The sequence below is a fragment of the Toxorhynchites rutilus genome, chromosome 3 (genome assembly GCF_029784135.1).
Source record: "Toxorhynchites rutilus septentrionalis strain SRP chromosome 3, ASM2978413v1, whole genome shotgun sequence".
Classification (NCBI taxonomy): domain Eukaryota; kingdom Metazoa; phylum Arthropoda; class Insecta; order Diptera; family Culicidae; genus Toxorhynchites; species Toxorhynchites rutilus.
In genome coordinates, this window is record NC_073746.1 from 310,185,230 (window position 1) to 310,201,111 (window position 15,882).

The 15,882-nt window shown below is 38.6% G+C and overlaps 2 protein-coding genes across 2 annotated transcripts; both read left to right on the forward strand.

Moving 5' to 3' along the window:
- Nucleotides 1-2,476: 2,476 nt before the first annotated feature.
- On the forward strand, nt 2,477-3,825 carry LOC129776586 (uncharacterized). Its single transcript, XM_055782312.1, has 3 exons — nt 2,477-2,810; nt 2,880-3,253; nt 3,315-3,825. Exons 1-3 carry the CDS (start codon nt 2,716-2,718, stop codon nt 3,320-3,322), a joined length of 477 nt encoding a protein of 158 aa, XP_055638287.1. The 5' UTR covers nt 2,477-2,715; the 3' UTR covers nt 3,323-3,825.
- Nucleotides 3,826-14,123: 10,298 nt separating this feature from the next.
- Nucleotides 14,124-15,856, forward strand: LOC129776582 (uncharacterized). Its single transcript, XM_055782306.1, has 3 exons — nt 14,124-15,068; nt 15,136-15,577; nt 15,641-15,856. The coding sequence occupies exons 1-3, from the start codon at nt 14,848-14,850 to the stop codon at nt 15,668-15,670; spliced, it is 693 nt and encodes a 230-aa protein (XP_055638281.1). The 5' UTR covers nt 14,124-14,847; the 3' UTR covers nt 15,671-15,856.
- Nucleotides 15,857-15,882: the final 26 nt, after the last annotated feature.

Here is a 15,882-nt window from a genome sequence, read left to right on the forward strand (position 1 = left end):
AAAGGGGAACAGCCACAGAGGAAATACATTATCCATATTACATCTTAGGCATAAAAACCCCTGCATATAATAGATTCAATATTCTTCTTAAACTATTTTTACAATATGCTTGTATATCTTCAGTTTCCTTATATATGCAATATAAGCATTCAAAATAATAGACCTTCGGCAGTCAAAATGACTGATATTGAGGTTCTTATTTTATATTCGTTTTTGCACTCAAGAATCCAATCGAATTAGAACTTGGAATAATATGTAATTACATAATTATGGAAAACAAATATTTTCAATATTATGAATAACAAATATCATGGAATGTTATGAAAAGCGAACAACTTCAAAGCTTTTTTAAATCTTGGAAGTGGATGGATGTTTTTTATATTTACTGGCAGATTATTGTAATTATCGTGCTCCCGTGGCCGAGTGGTTAGCGTCATAACTAACATGCCGGGTGTTCGGGTTCGATTCCCGTTCTGGTCGGGGGAATTTTTCGTCAAAGAAATTTCCTCCGACTTGCACTGTGATCACGCGTATTCTAGAGCTTGCCACTCAGAATGCATTCAAGGCGTGTTATTTGGCATAGAAATCTCAACTAAGTACTAATAAAAATGACGCAAGTAATACTACGTTGAGACGGCGAAGTTCCTCTAGGAACGTTAGTGCCGTTGAAGAAGAAGAAGATTATTGTAATTTGTTATTGCAATGTAGATACAGCCCAGTCTGAGATAATTTGTTCTCGGGACTGACACTCTAAGATGGTCAATTGATCGTGTTTCATATCTGTGAATTTCGCCTCTGCTTTGCAAACTTATAAGAATATTATTTTTGATCTTATAGACAAACAGAACTGTTCTAAAATATTTTATCTGATTAAAATTCAACATGTAATTATTTCTATACAAATCTATTGTGCTTGAATCTGGGTTACTGTATTGTTCCCAAAAAATAATTCGCATGAATTTATTGATTGTTATAGCTATTTTGTTAATGACATAAGCAGGTGCATTTTGCCAAATGATATTCAGATACGTGATCTGCGAATGAACATGAGCATAGTAAAGATACTTCCTTTGCCTAAATGGCAGCATCAAACTACATCTTCTAAGCATTCCAAGAAATTTAGTTATTTTCCCGTGGATCTTATTAACGTCAATATTCCATTTTAGATTCTGCTGTATTGTTAAACCCAAATAAGTGATAGAATTAACTCTTTCTATTTGATCATTTCCTAATTTCAATCCACATCTTATGTTGCTGAAACGATCAGTACTCGAAAGAATCATGAATTTAGTTTTAGAGGCATTAACCGTTAATCCGTTATGGAAGAACCAACTATTGATTAGGTTCAAATCGTATTGCATATCTATAAACATTTGGTCTGTATCATCAGTACTGTAAACAAGAACTGCATCATCCGCATATAATTGTAGTATTCATCGCAATGGTAAATCAAAGATATCATTTATGTAAACATTAAACAATAGAGGTCCTAATACGGAGCCCTGAGGCACACCATATTGAACACTATTTTCTAGACTTCCGTGACCGTTAATTTCAACAATTTGCTTTCTATTACACAGATATGATTGTATTAGATTTTGCACATTCCCTCGTACTCCGTATCTGTTGAGTTTCAATAGCAGAATATCGTGTTGAACACAGTCAAATGCCTTGGATATGTCAACAAAAATAGCTGAACAAGTTCCTCTTTGAGCAATACTTGATTGGATATTGTTTATTAGGCTAATCACCGCACTAGAAGTATTAGATCGTGGTTGGAAACCAAATTGATTCTTATTTATAAGATTATTAGTTCTAAAGAAGCTTGCTAGTCTGTTGTGTATAACCTTTTCAAGTTGTGTATAACCCGAGAAGGCAGGGAGAATTGAAATTGGTCTTGTAATCGTCATACTGAGAGGAATAATTAGTTAGACTAATATTTCTCATTTGCTAAAAAGCCATCTGGAATAAAAAAAAGTGTTCATTCTGCCTGAAATTCAATTATTATCTTTTACGCTCCCCTGAACTTGTAAACGAAGCTCAATTCGCGTTGACGGCATTGAGTTTCGCTTACGAGTTTAAGGGAGCGTCAAAAACGATTGAATTTCAGGATAAAACTGCAGTGGCCGTACGTTTTTTTCTTTGGGTTTGAATCGATTAATCGACGTAAATTATTCGTTCGCTTCCATTATTGGTTGCGCAGTATTCGTTCAATTAATAATCGATTTCTGTAGGAAGTATTCGATTAATCGAACGATTATCGGGGATTACTACGTAGTCCCACGTCAAAAAATCACCTGGCATCCCTGCTGGAACAGGATCTGCCAACAGGGTGGGCGTTGTTTTGATGTAGAATCAACAAACACGAAAATAGCGCGGAATGAGCGAACGTCGAATGTTGAGAATGGAGAACCAAAACAAATTCCATACCACCCATTCCATGAACCTCCCCCTCTGGCTTAGTAGTTAATGAACCAAGCGATATTCTACTTTTGTATGCAAACATTGTCCACTACCACTGTATATAACAGTTTTATGTGTTGAGAAATGTTGTATCTTATCGGGGGCCTATTTCAGTATTAGTTGTGCGTTCGGTGAGTGCGGACTCGCCCATGTGAATAGTTTTATAGTCCCAGTTTCTGTGTTCCTGTTTAAGGTGTTTCAGTTATTCATTTTTTGTGAATTTCCGTAATCAAATCCCGTACGCCGGTAACAATGAGTGACCGTCCATTTATCGCAAAGTTACCGAAGAAGGCAAAACACGGAGATGAAATAGTGATACGAGGAAAGCTCAAAGACGATGCAAGCGTGTACGTTTTGAATTGAAATACTGTGTACCCAAACAGATTGGTTCGAATATTTGTTCTTACGTCACACAGGTTTTCCATAAACTTGTGCCTCCCGCGACCACCAACGGTGTGCGCAGACGAAACTCCTCCCTATATTGCTTATCACTTCAAGACGATCTTCCGTGACGATGGCAGCAGCGTTGTCGTTCACAACTGGAAAAATCACATCTGGCAAACGGAAGTTAGGGAAGACAACTACTGGATGTATGACCGGGCTCAGAGATTCACATTGATTTTCCGATTCCATAATGAAGCTATCAAAGTGTTCGCGGAAGATGTCCAGCATACGCCCGACTATGAATTTGAGCACCAGTTTCCATTCGAAGATATCACCACCATCGAACTATGGGACGATATCGAGTTCATTGATGAGATTTCGTTCAAGTACAAAAACGATGACAACGGTATGGTACCAAAAAAGTTTGAACCGGTTTTATTTATAGTAAGTTTGCGCTTTATTTTTAGACCAATGAGCGTCGGCGCTAACCATCCGCTAGTCATACATTCTATCGCACAATTCCGATTAAACGCCTTCTCGCATTCATGGTGAAGGCAATCCTCGCAACATCCAAAGACTACACAACTTGACACTCCATGTCGAGACGATTGTTTACCTTTCAATCACGGATGCTAATCGCGTGACAGAAACTTTGTGTTTTAATGAGGCAACAACAATCACGTTTTCTAGTCATCACTTAAACCAGTCCAATGGGGTGGACGCTCAGCGCGGATGCGATTGGGGAAATTGATTTAAATGCTGTATTTTTTTTATTGTCAACGGAGCAGCTAAGTTGTGAATCACGACCAGAAAATGCCTTATGAAAACAAAACAGTCAAGCAGCTTAGATTTACGCAGCCAAGCACGACACGCTTTTATGATCAAACCAGTATATTGTATTTATATAATGTAAGGAAACCAATATTACGACGCAATGTTAACTCATCGATAAGAAGTCAGACATTCGAGGAACGTTTTGTTATCTATGATAACCCAATGATGACTGTCCTATTTTTTGTATGAAGAACCTCGTAAGAATAGGTGTGATTTTTTTCCCTGAAACAAGCAGCAATCGAACCTGTGTGAGCCGGTTATGAACGTAGCTGAATGGAAATGATCAAATATTCGAAACTCGTGTTTCTTTTCTATTCACTAAACACTATTAACTTGTCACACTGCTCGGCACGTATCCCACATTATCCTGTTGTTTCATTCATTTGGGCGAAAATATTTTGGAACATAGACCATTTTTGTGGGATTGACGTTAGTTGTGCATCACAAAAGAACCGAAAGAATTTGTCGCCGGTTATTGCTTGTATTAGAGGGGATTGATTTCTTTTATTTCGCTCACCATGAAGGCGAAGCACGTGAAGGTTGAAGTGGGTGGAAAAGACACAGCCTTCAATAGGCACAATGTTGATTAAAATTTTGTCTCGCACAACTAGAGATCATGAACTCTTGGCATGACCCCGATACACTTTTTTTTTACCAAATTGAAGCTAGAATACAGATACGCCATAGGGGAGCTGTGGGTGGAACGGACAGCGAAAAGTTTGTGATTGCATGACCAACTCTACTTTTTTTCGTTCTATATTTTTGTTTAAATTAGACTCATTGGCTGGACAGACAAACGATGAGATAAAGTAAAATTATTCTCTCGTGTGCGATATATTTTTACGCCTCGTGTATTCAGGGGTTAGACATCAATTGAATATAGGCTACCCAAAATCAAAATCAATATGGCGTCATTTGTTTATCAACATATCATTTACGAGGATTGAAATCGAAAAATGCGCTGCTTTATTCTAACTGCATGAGCGATTTTCATATTTCGGTTTCACATGGAGGTGTTCACATTTAACATGGAGTTTAAAGTTAGCCACTATTCGACTATATAACCGGACCGAGTTGTAAACAACAGTAATTGATTGAACCAAAATGTCAGTGAACCGCAGCAATATTGGGTACACTGGCAATATGAGGGATTTGACGTTTTAGTCGTACCCCTGCGTGTATTGCATTACTTATTCGTCTTACCCCCCACCAACTGTGTGTTTCACCCGCACTACAAAACATTTTGTTCGTTTCTTATTCTTGTGAGTTTCTTATATTGAAAACATTTTTTACAGTTGAATAACTGATCAATCAATTTGGAAAAAAAGTATATTGAACTAGAACAAACTGGATTAGAGTCTTGGAAAAAAAAATACAATGATACATTCGGTGTTTTTCTAAACCTGTCCGCTTAACCGCCGTTCCCCTACCAACGTATTTAGACAGTTACCATGTATGTTATAAGCGTACTCGCGTTAGTATTAGTAAATACCGTGCAAAATTGTCTGAGATTGTATGATTTAAAAAAAATGTAAATTAATGGGAAACGGATAGATATTTTTTTCCTAAAAATCTCATATTTGATGTAAAAATATTTGTTTTTCACGATTTCACATATTTTATGTAGACTCGACAAAAAATTAATGAAACAGAATGCGAAGTCGAAAATTTTGCGTGATTTTTAACATGCTGTAAATTCGTGCAAAATCAACGCATACCAATGAGATATTCATAATTTTAAAGCTCCAACTGGTAGGAATCAGAATATGCTACGTACATATTTTTATCTTAGTGTGTGTAGGTTAGGGTGCCAATGAAATTGGCTATCTCGAATTTCAAAAAGTTACCCCATAAAAATGTCCACCACCTCGAAAAAACACCACACGACACGCAAAATATCAGCTCAATCGGACTCGATCGAGAGTGGCGCAAAGCGGTCAAAATTTTAACGTTTTAGACACTAGAAAATGAAGTCCTATTGAGCTAATATTTTGCATTAGGTATGTTATCAACATTTCGCAAGTTCCTAATGAAAAAACGAGATAACTTTTTTTGTTGGCACCCAAAACCATATTTTTTGCTTCGTATTCCGAGAAAAAAATAGCCAGAGTCTACTTTTGACAAAAAAAAAAATCGAGATGATCTCGACGTTTCATGCAATTTGGAGACATTTGGCATTCAAAAAAAATTTTTTTTTTTGAAAACCCCATTACACCTTGGGTGATTTTGACGGCTTTGCGCCACGCTCCATTAAGTCCGATTGTGCTGATATTTTGCATAAGGTGTTTTTTCGAGGTGCTGAACATTTTGTAGGGGATAACTTTTTGATTTTTTCCCATATTCACTGGCACCCTAGTGAAGGTGTAGTGGGCAACAATATCGAGTAGAAAAAGCTTTCATTTGATTTCTTGAACGTTCCTGTATGACCTTTCCATACAGAGATATTTCTGTTTGAATGAAAAACTATCTCTTCGTCTTTGATAGAGGTGGGCAAAACGGTTCACTTTAATGAACCGTTCAGTGACCAACCGTTCACTTAAGTGAACTAGTTCTTTTGAGCAGTTCACTCACTCTTTTGTACAGTGGCGGGATATGTCCGATATTTGTTAGAAATAACTTAGCACAATAGAAAATCAAACTTTGATTTTGAAATTTTAATTTTTTGTTTGAGTCGTTATTCATTATTATCAGCATAAACTAGCATTGTGCTGCTTTGCTTACGATGTATTGCAATAAATGCTATAGCAAAACTGCACCCAAACCGCGAACGTCCATCTCAAAATTATCGAGCACAATATGATATAATATAAAACATATTTCATATTAGCAACGCGAATTTTACTGTTTAACAAGACTGTTTAAATCAACTTTCAGCTTTCAACTATATTTTATAAGTGAGGTAGATTGGCATAACAACTTACTGAAATATTTACCCTGAACTCCAAAATATGAAATTTGATAAATAATTTAACAATCCAATTTAAAACCATCGTATCCTGAACGCAACATAAAAAAACGCAACAAGCGTTTTTTATGAAGCGACAATACCGACATATTATTTTTGTTGTTTCATGGGGCTATCGTTTGTTTCCATTCGTTAATTTGAGAACTATTTACCTTGCAGCACCATTCATCTATCACTCGTTCGTTTTCTTTTCTCTTACGCACCGCTTACCGTACACAGTTCGTTCTGAACTGCATGCACAGTTCTGCCAGCGGTCAGTTCGTTCTGAACTGTATTATCAGTTCATCATTCACCGTACACAGTTCGTTCTGAACTGGGTATACAGTTCATATGAACTGTTGCCCAGCAAAAAAGAACGGCAGTTCGTTCACTCTTTTGGGTGAACTCGTTCTTTTGATCAGTTCATAAACGGTTTTCCCATCTCTAGTCTTTGATGATGAATAAAGCAATAAGTAATGATCGCATCGCAAATCGAAAGGCAGTTTTGGAAATTTCAATAAATTCTGTACAAAGTTAATGCATTAATTTGACGAAGAAAAAAATATTTAAATTTTTCGCATAGATTCAAAAAAAGTACCAAAAGCAGGCGTTGTGTAGTGTTTTAGAACATCATATGTAATTCTGCAAATATTGCAGTAAGTTCATATCTATCTCATTGATTTATTTCAGGCTCATTAGCATTTTAGCTGTGACAGAGCCGAATTTTAATCGTGTACATGTCACATGGTTATCATATCTATAATTAGCACATTACACAGTTGCCTTTTTTCGACCTAAGAGTATTTCCATCTATACCATTGCATATGGTACATTTACACAGTAGCCATTTAGGCGTAAGAGTATTCTTTCTGTTCTTGCATTATCCAGTTAGACCGGACAGCGGAGACAGTTGATTGATTATTGTTGAGTTATGTTTTTCGAGCATTACGGACGGATTTTGGTCGTCATGGACGGCCTACAGAGCACACAATCGCTAATGTAGTGCGTAAATTCGAACAAACTGGATCCGTAGCGGATATTGTGAAACCTGTGCATCATCGTAATGTGCGTTCGGCCGAAAATATTGCTGCTGTTGCTGCCAGTGTGGAGGATGACCCGAATGTTTCGATTCCACGGCGTGCTCAGCAATTGGGCTTGTCAAACACATCATTGTGGCGAATTTTGCATTTAGACTTGCACCTACATCCATATAAAGTCCAACTGGTACGAAAATTAGAGCGTGGTGACCATGGAATGCGTCGGGCATAATCGATTGGGTGAACGAACAACAGCAGTAAAATTCTGAATTTTCGCATCAAATTTTCTTCAGCGATGAGGCACATTTCGAGCTCGGTGGCTATGTGAACGCCCAAAATTTCCGTATATGGGGCTCAGAAAATCCACACGTGATTGTTGAGAGGCCATTGCATCCGCCAAAAGTCACTGTTTGGTGCGCATTATGGTCTGGTGGAGTCATCGGGCCGTATTTCTTTGAAAATGAGGACGGCGAGACGGTAACTGTGAATGGTGAGCGCTATGGCCGCATGTTAACCGATTTTTGTTTTGCCACAAATTGAAGATATGGATACGGATGACACGTGGTTTCAGCAGGACGGCGCCACGTGCCACACAACACGACCGAACATGGCCATATTGCGAACGAAATTTGAGGGACGCATAATTTCGCGTTTTGGTGATGCCAATTGGCCGTCCAGATCATGCGGTTTGAACCCGCTAGACTTTTTTTTGTGGGGTTATGCGAAAGACCGTGTCTATGCCAACTCTCCGCAAACTCTTGAACATTTGAAAGACAACATTCGTAAAGTTATGACCGAGATACCGCCCCATATGTGCCGAAAAGTCATCGAAAATTACCTGTTCCGGATCAAGGTGTGCAAGGAAGCTCTAGGTGGACATTTGAATGATGTTGTATTTCACACATAATGGCATAAACCAAACTTTAATTTGAAATAAAAGTTTCATCGAAATTCGAATTCGAATTTCGAAAACCCTGTATATATAAACGATTATATTGATCCCGAGACCAAGTAAACTATAAAAAAACGAATACAATCAATAATTACGAAAACAATATCCATTTTTCGCAAGTGTAATAACTTTTCGAAGAAGACCAGCTTATTAGTTTCAATTTGGTATGTTCAAAAGTTATGAATTTTTGAAGAGTCATTTTTGGGAAAAAGGGTAAAAATGATCAAACAACTATATATTTAGGTTCGTTGTCAAGGTGATATTTCACACTGAAACAAATTTATGTTAAAGATGCACCTCGCACAGGCAGACCCGTGGTCGAAAATGTCGAAAAAATCACAGAAATAATCGAAGTAGACCGGCATGTTAATAGTCGTAGCACCGCCCAGAAGCTAAAGATCGACTATAAAACTGTTTGAAAATTTTGACGGCTATGGTGTTTTGGTCAAAAAGTTCGTAAAAACCTGGAGGATCCAATGGTTGATTCTTATACTAGATGGTGCCAGGAACCCGTGTGTAGTACTGCACACGTGGCCCCAACCCAAGGTAAACGAGTAAAATATCGATAAAAATTATTAAAAAACAATGATTTGTTTCGAAATTAAATTTTTTATAACATTATTTCAAGCCTGTAAAATGTATTCAATTGAAAAAATCCAGACATAAAAACTTTTCGGATCATTTCGGGCAGTGATAAATTGCAATTAGTAGAATAATATATGCAGTGATGCCAAACTATGAGATCGAAGTGTCCTACTATGTATTGAGGCCAGTAGAAAACGAAAAACACATTAGAATTGGCCAACAGAAAAGATGTTGTGTTCCATCAGGACAACGCAAGGCCACACACGTCTGTAGTGACTCGTCAGAGTCTCCGGGAGCCTGGTTGGGAAGTTTTAATGCATCCACCATATAGTCCGGACTTGCCACTAAGCGAATACCATCTCGTATGGCACCAAACGAATACCATATCTCGAATGGCGACAAATTTTAAAACAAAATGTAATGCATATTTGACCGAAATTAGACAATCCGAAACAACTTTAATGAAGTTTTGAATTCCACGCAAAAATAATGTATTTCTTTTTCCCCGTTTTCCCCGTATGCATCGTTGACAGCGTCCATAAACAATAACTTCGTAATTGAAACATTAATGGATGCATGACACCCTTGTTTCCAATCTCCAAAAAGGCCTAGGGGTATTCTGACCTGGAAAAACAAAAAAGTATGAACATTCTTTAAATTTCTTTTAAATCATAACTCATATACAGACTGTGCGTGTCTCTGTAATATTGCTATTGTTTGTTTTTAGGCGTTATTTATTTGAAGAAAAAGATATACAGTAATCGTTCGATAACTGGTCCTGGTTTAACGGGTTTGCTTTTTAACTGGGCGTACGTTAACTGGTCCTCGGACCAGTTAAAAAGCAGAATTTCGAAAACAATCGACGCCATATTCAAATGGAAGATTTGCTGTGAGGGGCATTCGAATGTAATTTGAAATGTTATGAAAATTCTTATTATTTTCGCATGACAAAAACATTGATTAAATTACAGAAAAATAATTTCCTCAAATTATATTTCATACCTGTTGTCGCACTCAATGCGAAACTTCCATTCCACAAGATTTCCTTTTGTTTATCCAATTTCATGATCAACGCGAATCAAACATTTCATTGAAGTTCCCCTCGATTTTATTTGACGTTTTACATTCCGGACCAGTTAAAACGCGAATGTCGATAACTGGTCTTCCCTTTTCGCCCAGTTAGCGAATGTTTATAGTTGGATGAAAAAACTCCAGAAAATATTTTTTTTAAACTTCATCCAATTTTATATTACAAGTTATAGGAGGTATAGGAGGGTTAGAGGGCTACACAGAAAAATCTAGATGAAAAGAATACATAATTTGAACGTTACCATGAGGACCCGACGCATCATCGAGCTTCCGATCATATTCGTACACTTCATAATTGCTTAGTGTTCCAATCTATTCGCTTTTTCACACCTAGCAGCATGCAATCTGATGTTTTTTTTAATTTATTCAGGAATTACTTTTCGCAAGTTTTATCAATAAAATGATACAAATTCAATTCAATTAATCAATAAATTGTTATTTCGTACCTATCTCTCTATATTCCTAATTCGCACTTCCATATCATGGGAGAAATCATCAGTAACGATGGATAAACTTGAATCGTTCATGTATCTTTATGTTATTAAATTTTCAGGAAGGGCATCTATTTGTTCGACATTTTCGATTGGCAAAATTCAGGCGCTTTCTGAATTAGAATACGGCAATAGTTATGACTTTTTAATTAGTTTTTTCCTCGAGTTCAATTTTGTGATAAAAAAACCTGAAGTGGATTATATCTGTGATATAGCACAAACTCTTTGCACCTAATGATATGAAAACCAACAATGTACGGAACCCATGTGAGCCTCCCACCAATTTACTGAAAGCTTTCGTGAACATGCAAAACAGGCACTGCTGATTGCAGTTTCGCTGATAATGTGAAATATTTTCTACCCTATATCAAAATTTCGTATTATCCGTTATCGAATTTATAGCCCATATCACCATTTGTGTGCAAGGCGTATCAAATTATCATCGATACAGCCAGGTTTTTTAGGGATTACGCGGATTTTCCAATTAACGCGGTTTTTTTACACGGATTCTCCAATCGACGCGTTTTTTTTACGAGGTACGTATCCCCCGCGTAAAAAAACCTGGGTGAACTTCATTTTTTCGTTGGAATCTCCGTTCAGATTGGTAGCGGAATAGAAAAGGGGTTTGGGAGAGTGAGGGCGTAGCGCTTTGGCGTACGAGCGAGGACATTCTCTAGCCACTTTACAGTCACAATTAAATGAATTTTCGAGCGGGCACCAGATTTGATATACAAATTTGGATGATTTCAATAACCGGTCTTCTACGCAATTTTTAAGCTATTGAAACAAGTTTCTGGATCAATGAGTAACATTATATGCTTGTTGCGTATATATTTTATCTTTCGAATGGAGTGGTTATCATATTATTTCGTTTAGCCGAAAATGAGGTATTAACATTCAACATTTTGTTTCTCCAATGTAAAGGGTGTGTCACATCAAATTGCATCACTGAAAAAACGCTGTAATGAAATTCGTCCAGTAGACCGATCCTTTTGAAAATTTTAGACAGTAAAATAAAAATTATAAAACAACTTTTGACATTTTCTTTTTATTCATACTTCGAGCCCAAGCCCGTATGCTCGCACCTTCCTCTTTACCCCGTCCATAAGGTTCTGTACAACGTCAGGTTGTAGTTTTTTTTTGAACAGAAATCCATTTTCTCTTGAAGTCCGCCTCCGATTTGACAACTTTTGGGTTCTTTCGGAGGGCCTGCTTCATAATCGCCCAATATTTCTCTATTGGGCGAAGCTCCGGCGCGTTGGGCGGGTTCATTTGCTTTGGCACGAAGGTGACCCCGTTGGCTTCGTACCACTCCAACGCGTCCTTTGAATAGTGGCAAGAAGCGAGATCCGGCCAGAAGATGGTCGGGCCCTCGTGCTGCTTCAATAGTGGTAGTAAGCGCTTCTGTAGGCACTCCTTAAGGTAAACCTGCCCGTTTACCGTGCCGGTCATCACGAAGGGGGCGCTCCGCTTTCCGCAAGAGCAGATCGCTTGCCACACCATGTACTTTTTGGCAAACTTGGATAGTTTCTGCTTGCGAATTTCCTCCGGAACACTGAATTTGTCCTCTGCGGAGAAGAACAACAGGCCCGGCAGCTGACGAAAGTCCGCTTTGACGTAGGTTTCGTCGTCCATTACCAGGCAATGCGGCTTCGTCAGCATTTCGGTGTACAGCTTCCGGGCTCGCGTCTTCCCCACCATGTTTTGCCTTTCGTCGCGGTTAGGATCCTTCTGAACCTTGTATGTACGCAGGCCCTCCCGCTGCTTGGTCCGCTGGACGAATGACAAATTCAGCTTATTGGCGACATCCCGGACCGAACTTCTCGGATCACGTCTAAACTGCTTAACTACGCGCTTGTGATCTTTTTCACTGACGGAGCATCCATTTTTGCCGTTCTTCACCTTCCGGTCGATGGTTAGGTTCTCGAAGTATCGTTTTAGTACTCTGCTGACCGTGGATTGGACGATTCCCAGCATCTTACCGATGTCCCGATGTGACAACTCCGGATTCTCGAAATGAGTGTGCAGGATTAATTCACGACGCTCTTTTTCGTTCGACGACATTTTTCCAAATTTACGAAAAATTGACAGTGAAGCATGACCAACGTGATCTATACACTCTTATCTGATTATAAGCGAAAGCTGAAGATATAATTCCTAAAAATTAAATTTCTACAGCGTTTTTTCCGTGATGCAATTTGATATGACACACCCTTTAAGGCGCTCGTTTTTGAAACTTTGAACTTATACCCCAGTATTGAAATGAAACACGTAGTCCTAGGTCAAAAAAACGGGTTTAAATCAGCTGTGTCAAAACACAATCAAATGCGTTCCCACGATGGTGCGATCAAATGTTAGAACCACAACAGTGATGATGTTTGTATTTCTACACGCTTAAAAACGATTATTTCTATAATTTATATTTAAATTTGTTTTAACCATTAAATGTCGTCAGTAAATGATAAGAAAGTTATATTTTTGTATATTCACAATGGTTTCAACACGCGATTTCACCAAAGTCATAGAAAATCTTCAGACTTTTTCGAAAGTTCAGAAGTACATTACGTGCGATGAAATCGATATCACTTTAAGTTGATTGATATCATTGATTATGTAGGGGATTTCGTATTTCGTAGAATATTTGAAGCGCAACACATCCTCCCCTTTGTTTGCTCAGTAAGAAAATATAAATGACAACACTTATAGCAAGTTGTCCTTCATGTGCTATGAATGAAACAATGTAAAATGATGATTTTCTAGGTAGAGAGAATACTTAAAACCGGGAAATTTGAAAAAATTTCAAACCAAAACCAAATTACTCGCTGCGCCATCTGGTTGTAAATCTAACTTAGATTCGTCGAATGAAAACAAGAATGGATTTGACATTCGAGTAGTGTCGAACGGAATACATAATGGAACTTGTCAAGTCGATCGAAATGTAGAAACGGGGTGTGTATCTTAGAGGAATTGGAATTGTATTTTATCCGACATCAGCATCCGACCATCCTGAGTTTGCCTTGATTGTTCTCAATGCCTTCCAACACGTTGAAAATCTATGTTCCACTCCGAACAACACACTTTTGATGTGGCCAAAACCGACAATTTCGTCATTTCTCAACATAATGATTTTTAACGTGGAGTTCCAAAATCATTTCCGTCATCGAAAAAGGATATTTTCCCAGACAATCTACTGTCTAAACAACGCAGAAACCAATCAGTAGGAGCACTGTAGTGAACTTAGTAGTGCGTGCAACAGATTCTAACTGAAACAAGCTTTACTTTATGGATCATTTTTTCTAATGAATCCTTTTCCTAATCTTTTCGGGCGGGAACTAAGTTAAGGTCTGATCAATTTTTACTACGAGTAATATCTCAGTTGAATCTCATTCCCTGCATTCCACCGATTATCACTGAAAGTAAAACGTCTCTAACCGTAACTTCCGCCTATAGATTTTGCCAAACCAAGGAGTAAGAATCGTACGTGAAACCCGCACGTACTGTATCTGCTACCGGATAACCGAGCCTTGGTAGAAACCCATGAATCACTTAACAATCCTAAAGCTAAATGATGACGTCCAAATCTGCACGAGCGCTAGTTCCTTAAATGAAAGCAGTTAAAACGGATAACGTGAAATAATGGAGCCAAAGAAACCGCGTTTCCAGGAAAATGTATTGAAACATGACGAAGGAATTTCTGTGTGCACATACGTGCCGATGCGAGGCGGTAAATGGAGAAAATTTCGCGCAAACTCTCACCGAATTTCGATAAACAATCTTCATTCGTTCAGTCGATTGACAATTACTAGACAATTGAATAATTATGAGTTTGAACAGAAAAAAAGGGTTCGATTATCGTTTCCATTTTTCCAAGAACCCCCTTTTCCCACGCAGGGCAAAACGGAACGTATAATGTTAACAATCATAATAGGTTGGTAATTATGAACGCAAATGAGCGTTGAAAACCGCACGGAAGCACCTGTCCGCTTGAAGTTAATGCGCTAAATTCTTCGAATAGCTCACGACGCCCACGAACGTGAGCGCGTTTTCTCAGAGCGGACCAGGATTTGGATGCGCTCTCTCGCGGACGAATTTATATACAATCCGAGGTTCACGTGCTGCAGACTCAGTACCGAGTGGGACGCGAGTGCAATCACATACGCGCTAAACGGTGAACACGTTTGCGAAAGAATAACCATGGGTGAACGTCCATTTACGGCACTATTTCCGAAAGAGCCCCAAATCGGGGACGAAGTGATCATTAAGGGCAGACTAAAACCAGATGCGAGGCTGTAAGAGAGAAAAACAAGTGTGATTCATTTGGAACGGAAGTTTTACCATGTGACTGTGTTCTTTTAGATTTTCGATCAATTTTGTCCTACCCTTCCCGGCTCAAGTGCACAACGGTTGCACGTGTGAATCAGTGACTAGTGAGGAGGACGTGGATCACCAGTGTACCTGTACTCATCACCCGGCGAAGGCGCGGGGGTCCTCGCCGTACATTGCATACCACTTCAAGACCGTTTTTCACGACGACGGATCCAGTTATGTGGCTCAAAATTGGAAAAACATTGTCTGGCAACCAGAAGAACGTAGCGCTAACTTCTGGCTGGACGATCGGAACGATAGGTTTACGCTGATCTTCCGCTTCCACTACGAAACCATTAAGGTGTTCGTGGAGGACACCCATCACACGCCCGACTACGAGTTCGAGTACCAGATGCCGATCGATCGGATTCGGACCGTTGAGCTGTGGAATGACGTCGAGCTCGTGGAGGAACTGACGTTCCGGTTTGCAAATGTAGGTTTGAGTGCTGGAAGGTGGAAAGGATTTCGTTTATGTATTCCATTCCATTTTTTGCAGATAATTGATGACGATACGTGGAACAAATAGGGCGAAAGACAATCACATATCATTAAAATAGAAAAATCACAGTCCGCGTGCAAATGACGGAGAAAACCAGTATTATTCCATCATATGCTTTCCTCTTATTAACGTTCCTAATGAGTGTAGTACTAGTGCAATAAAACGCAAATTTTATCATAGCGTCGAGATCAATTATTTAACCACCGGCTATATCATGATGTTTAATGGCAGAAAAATCA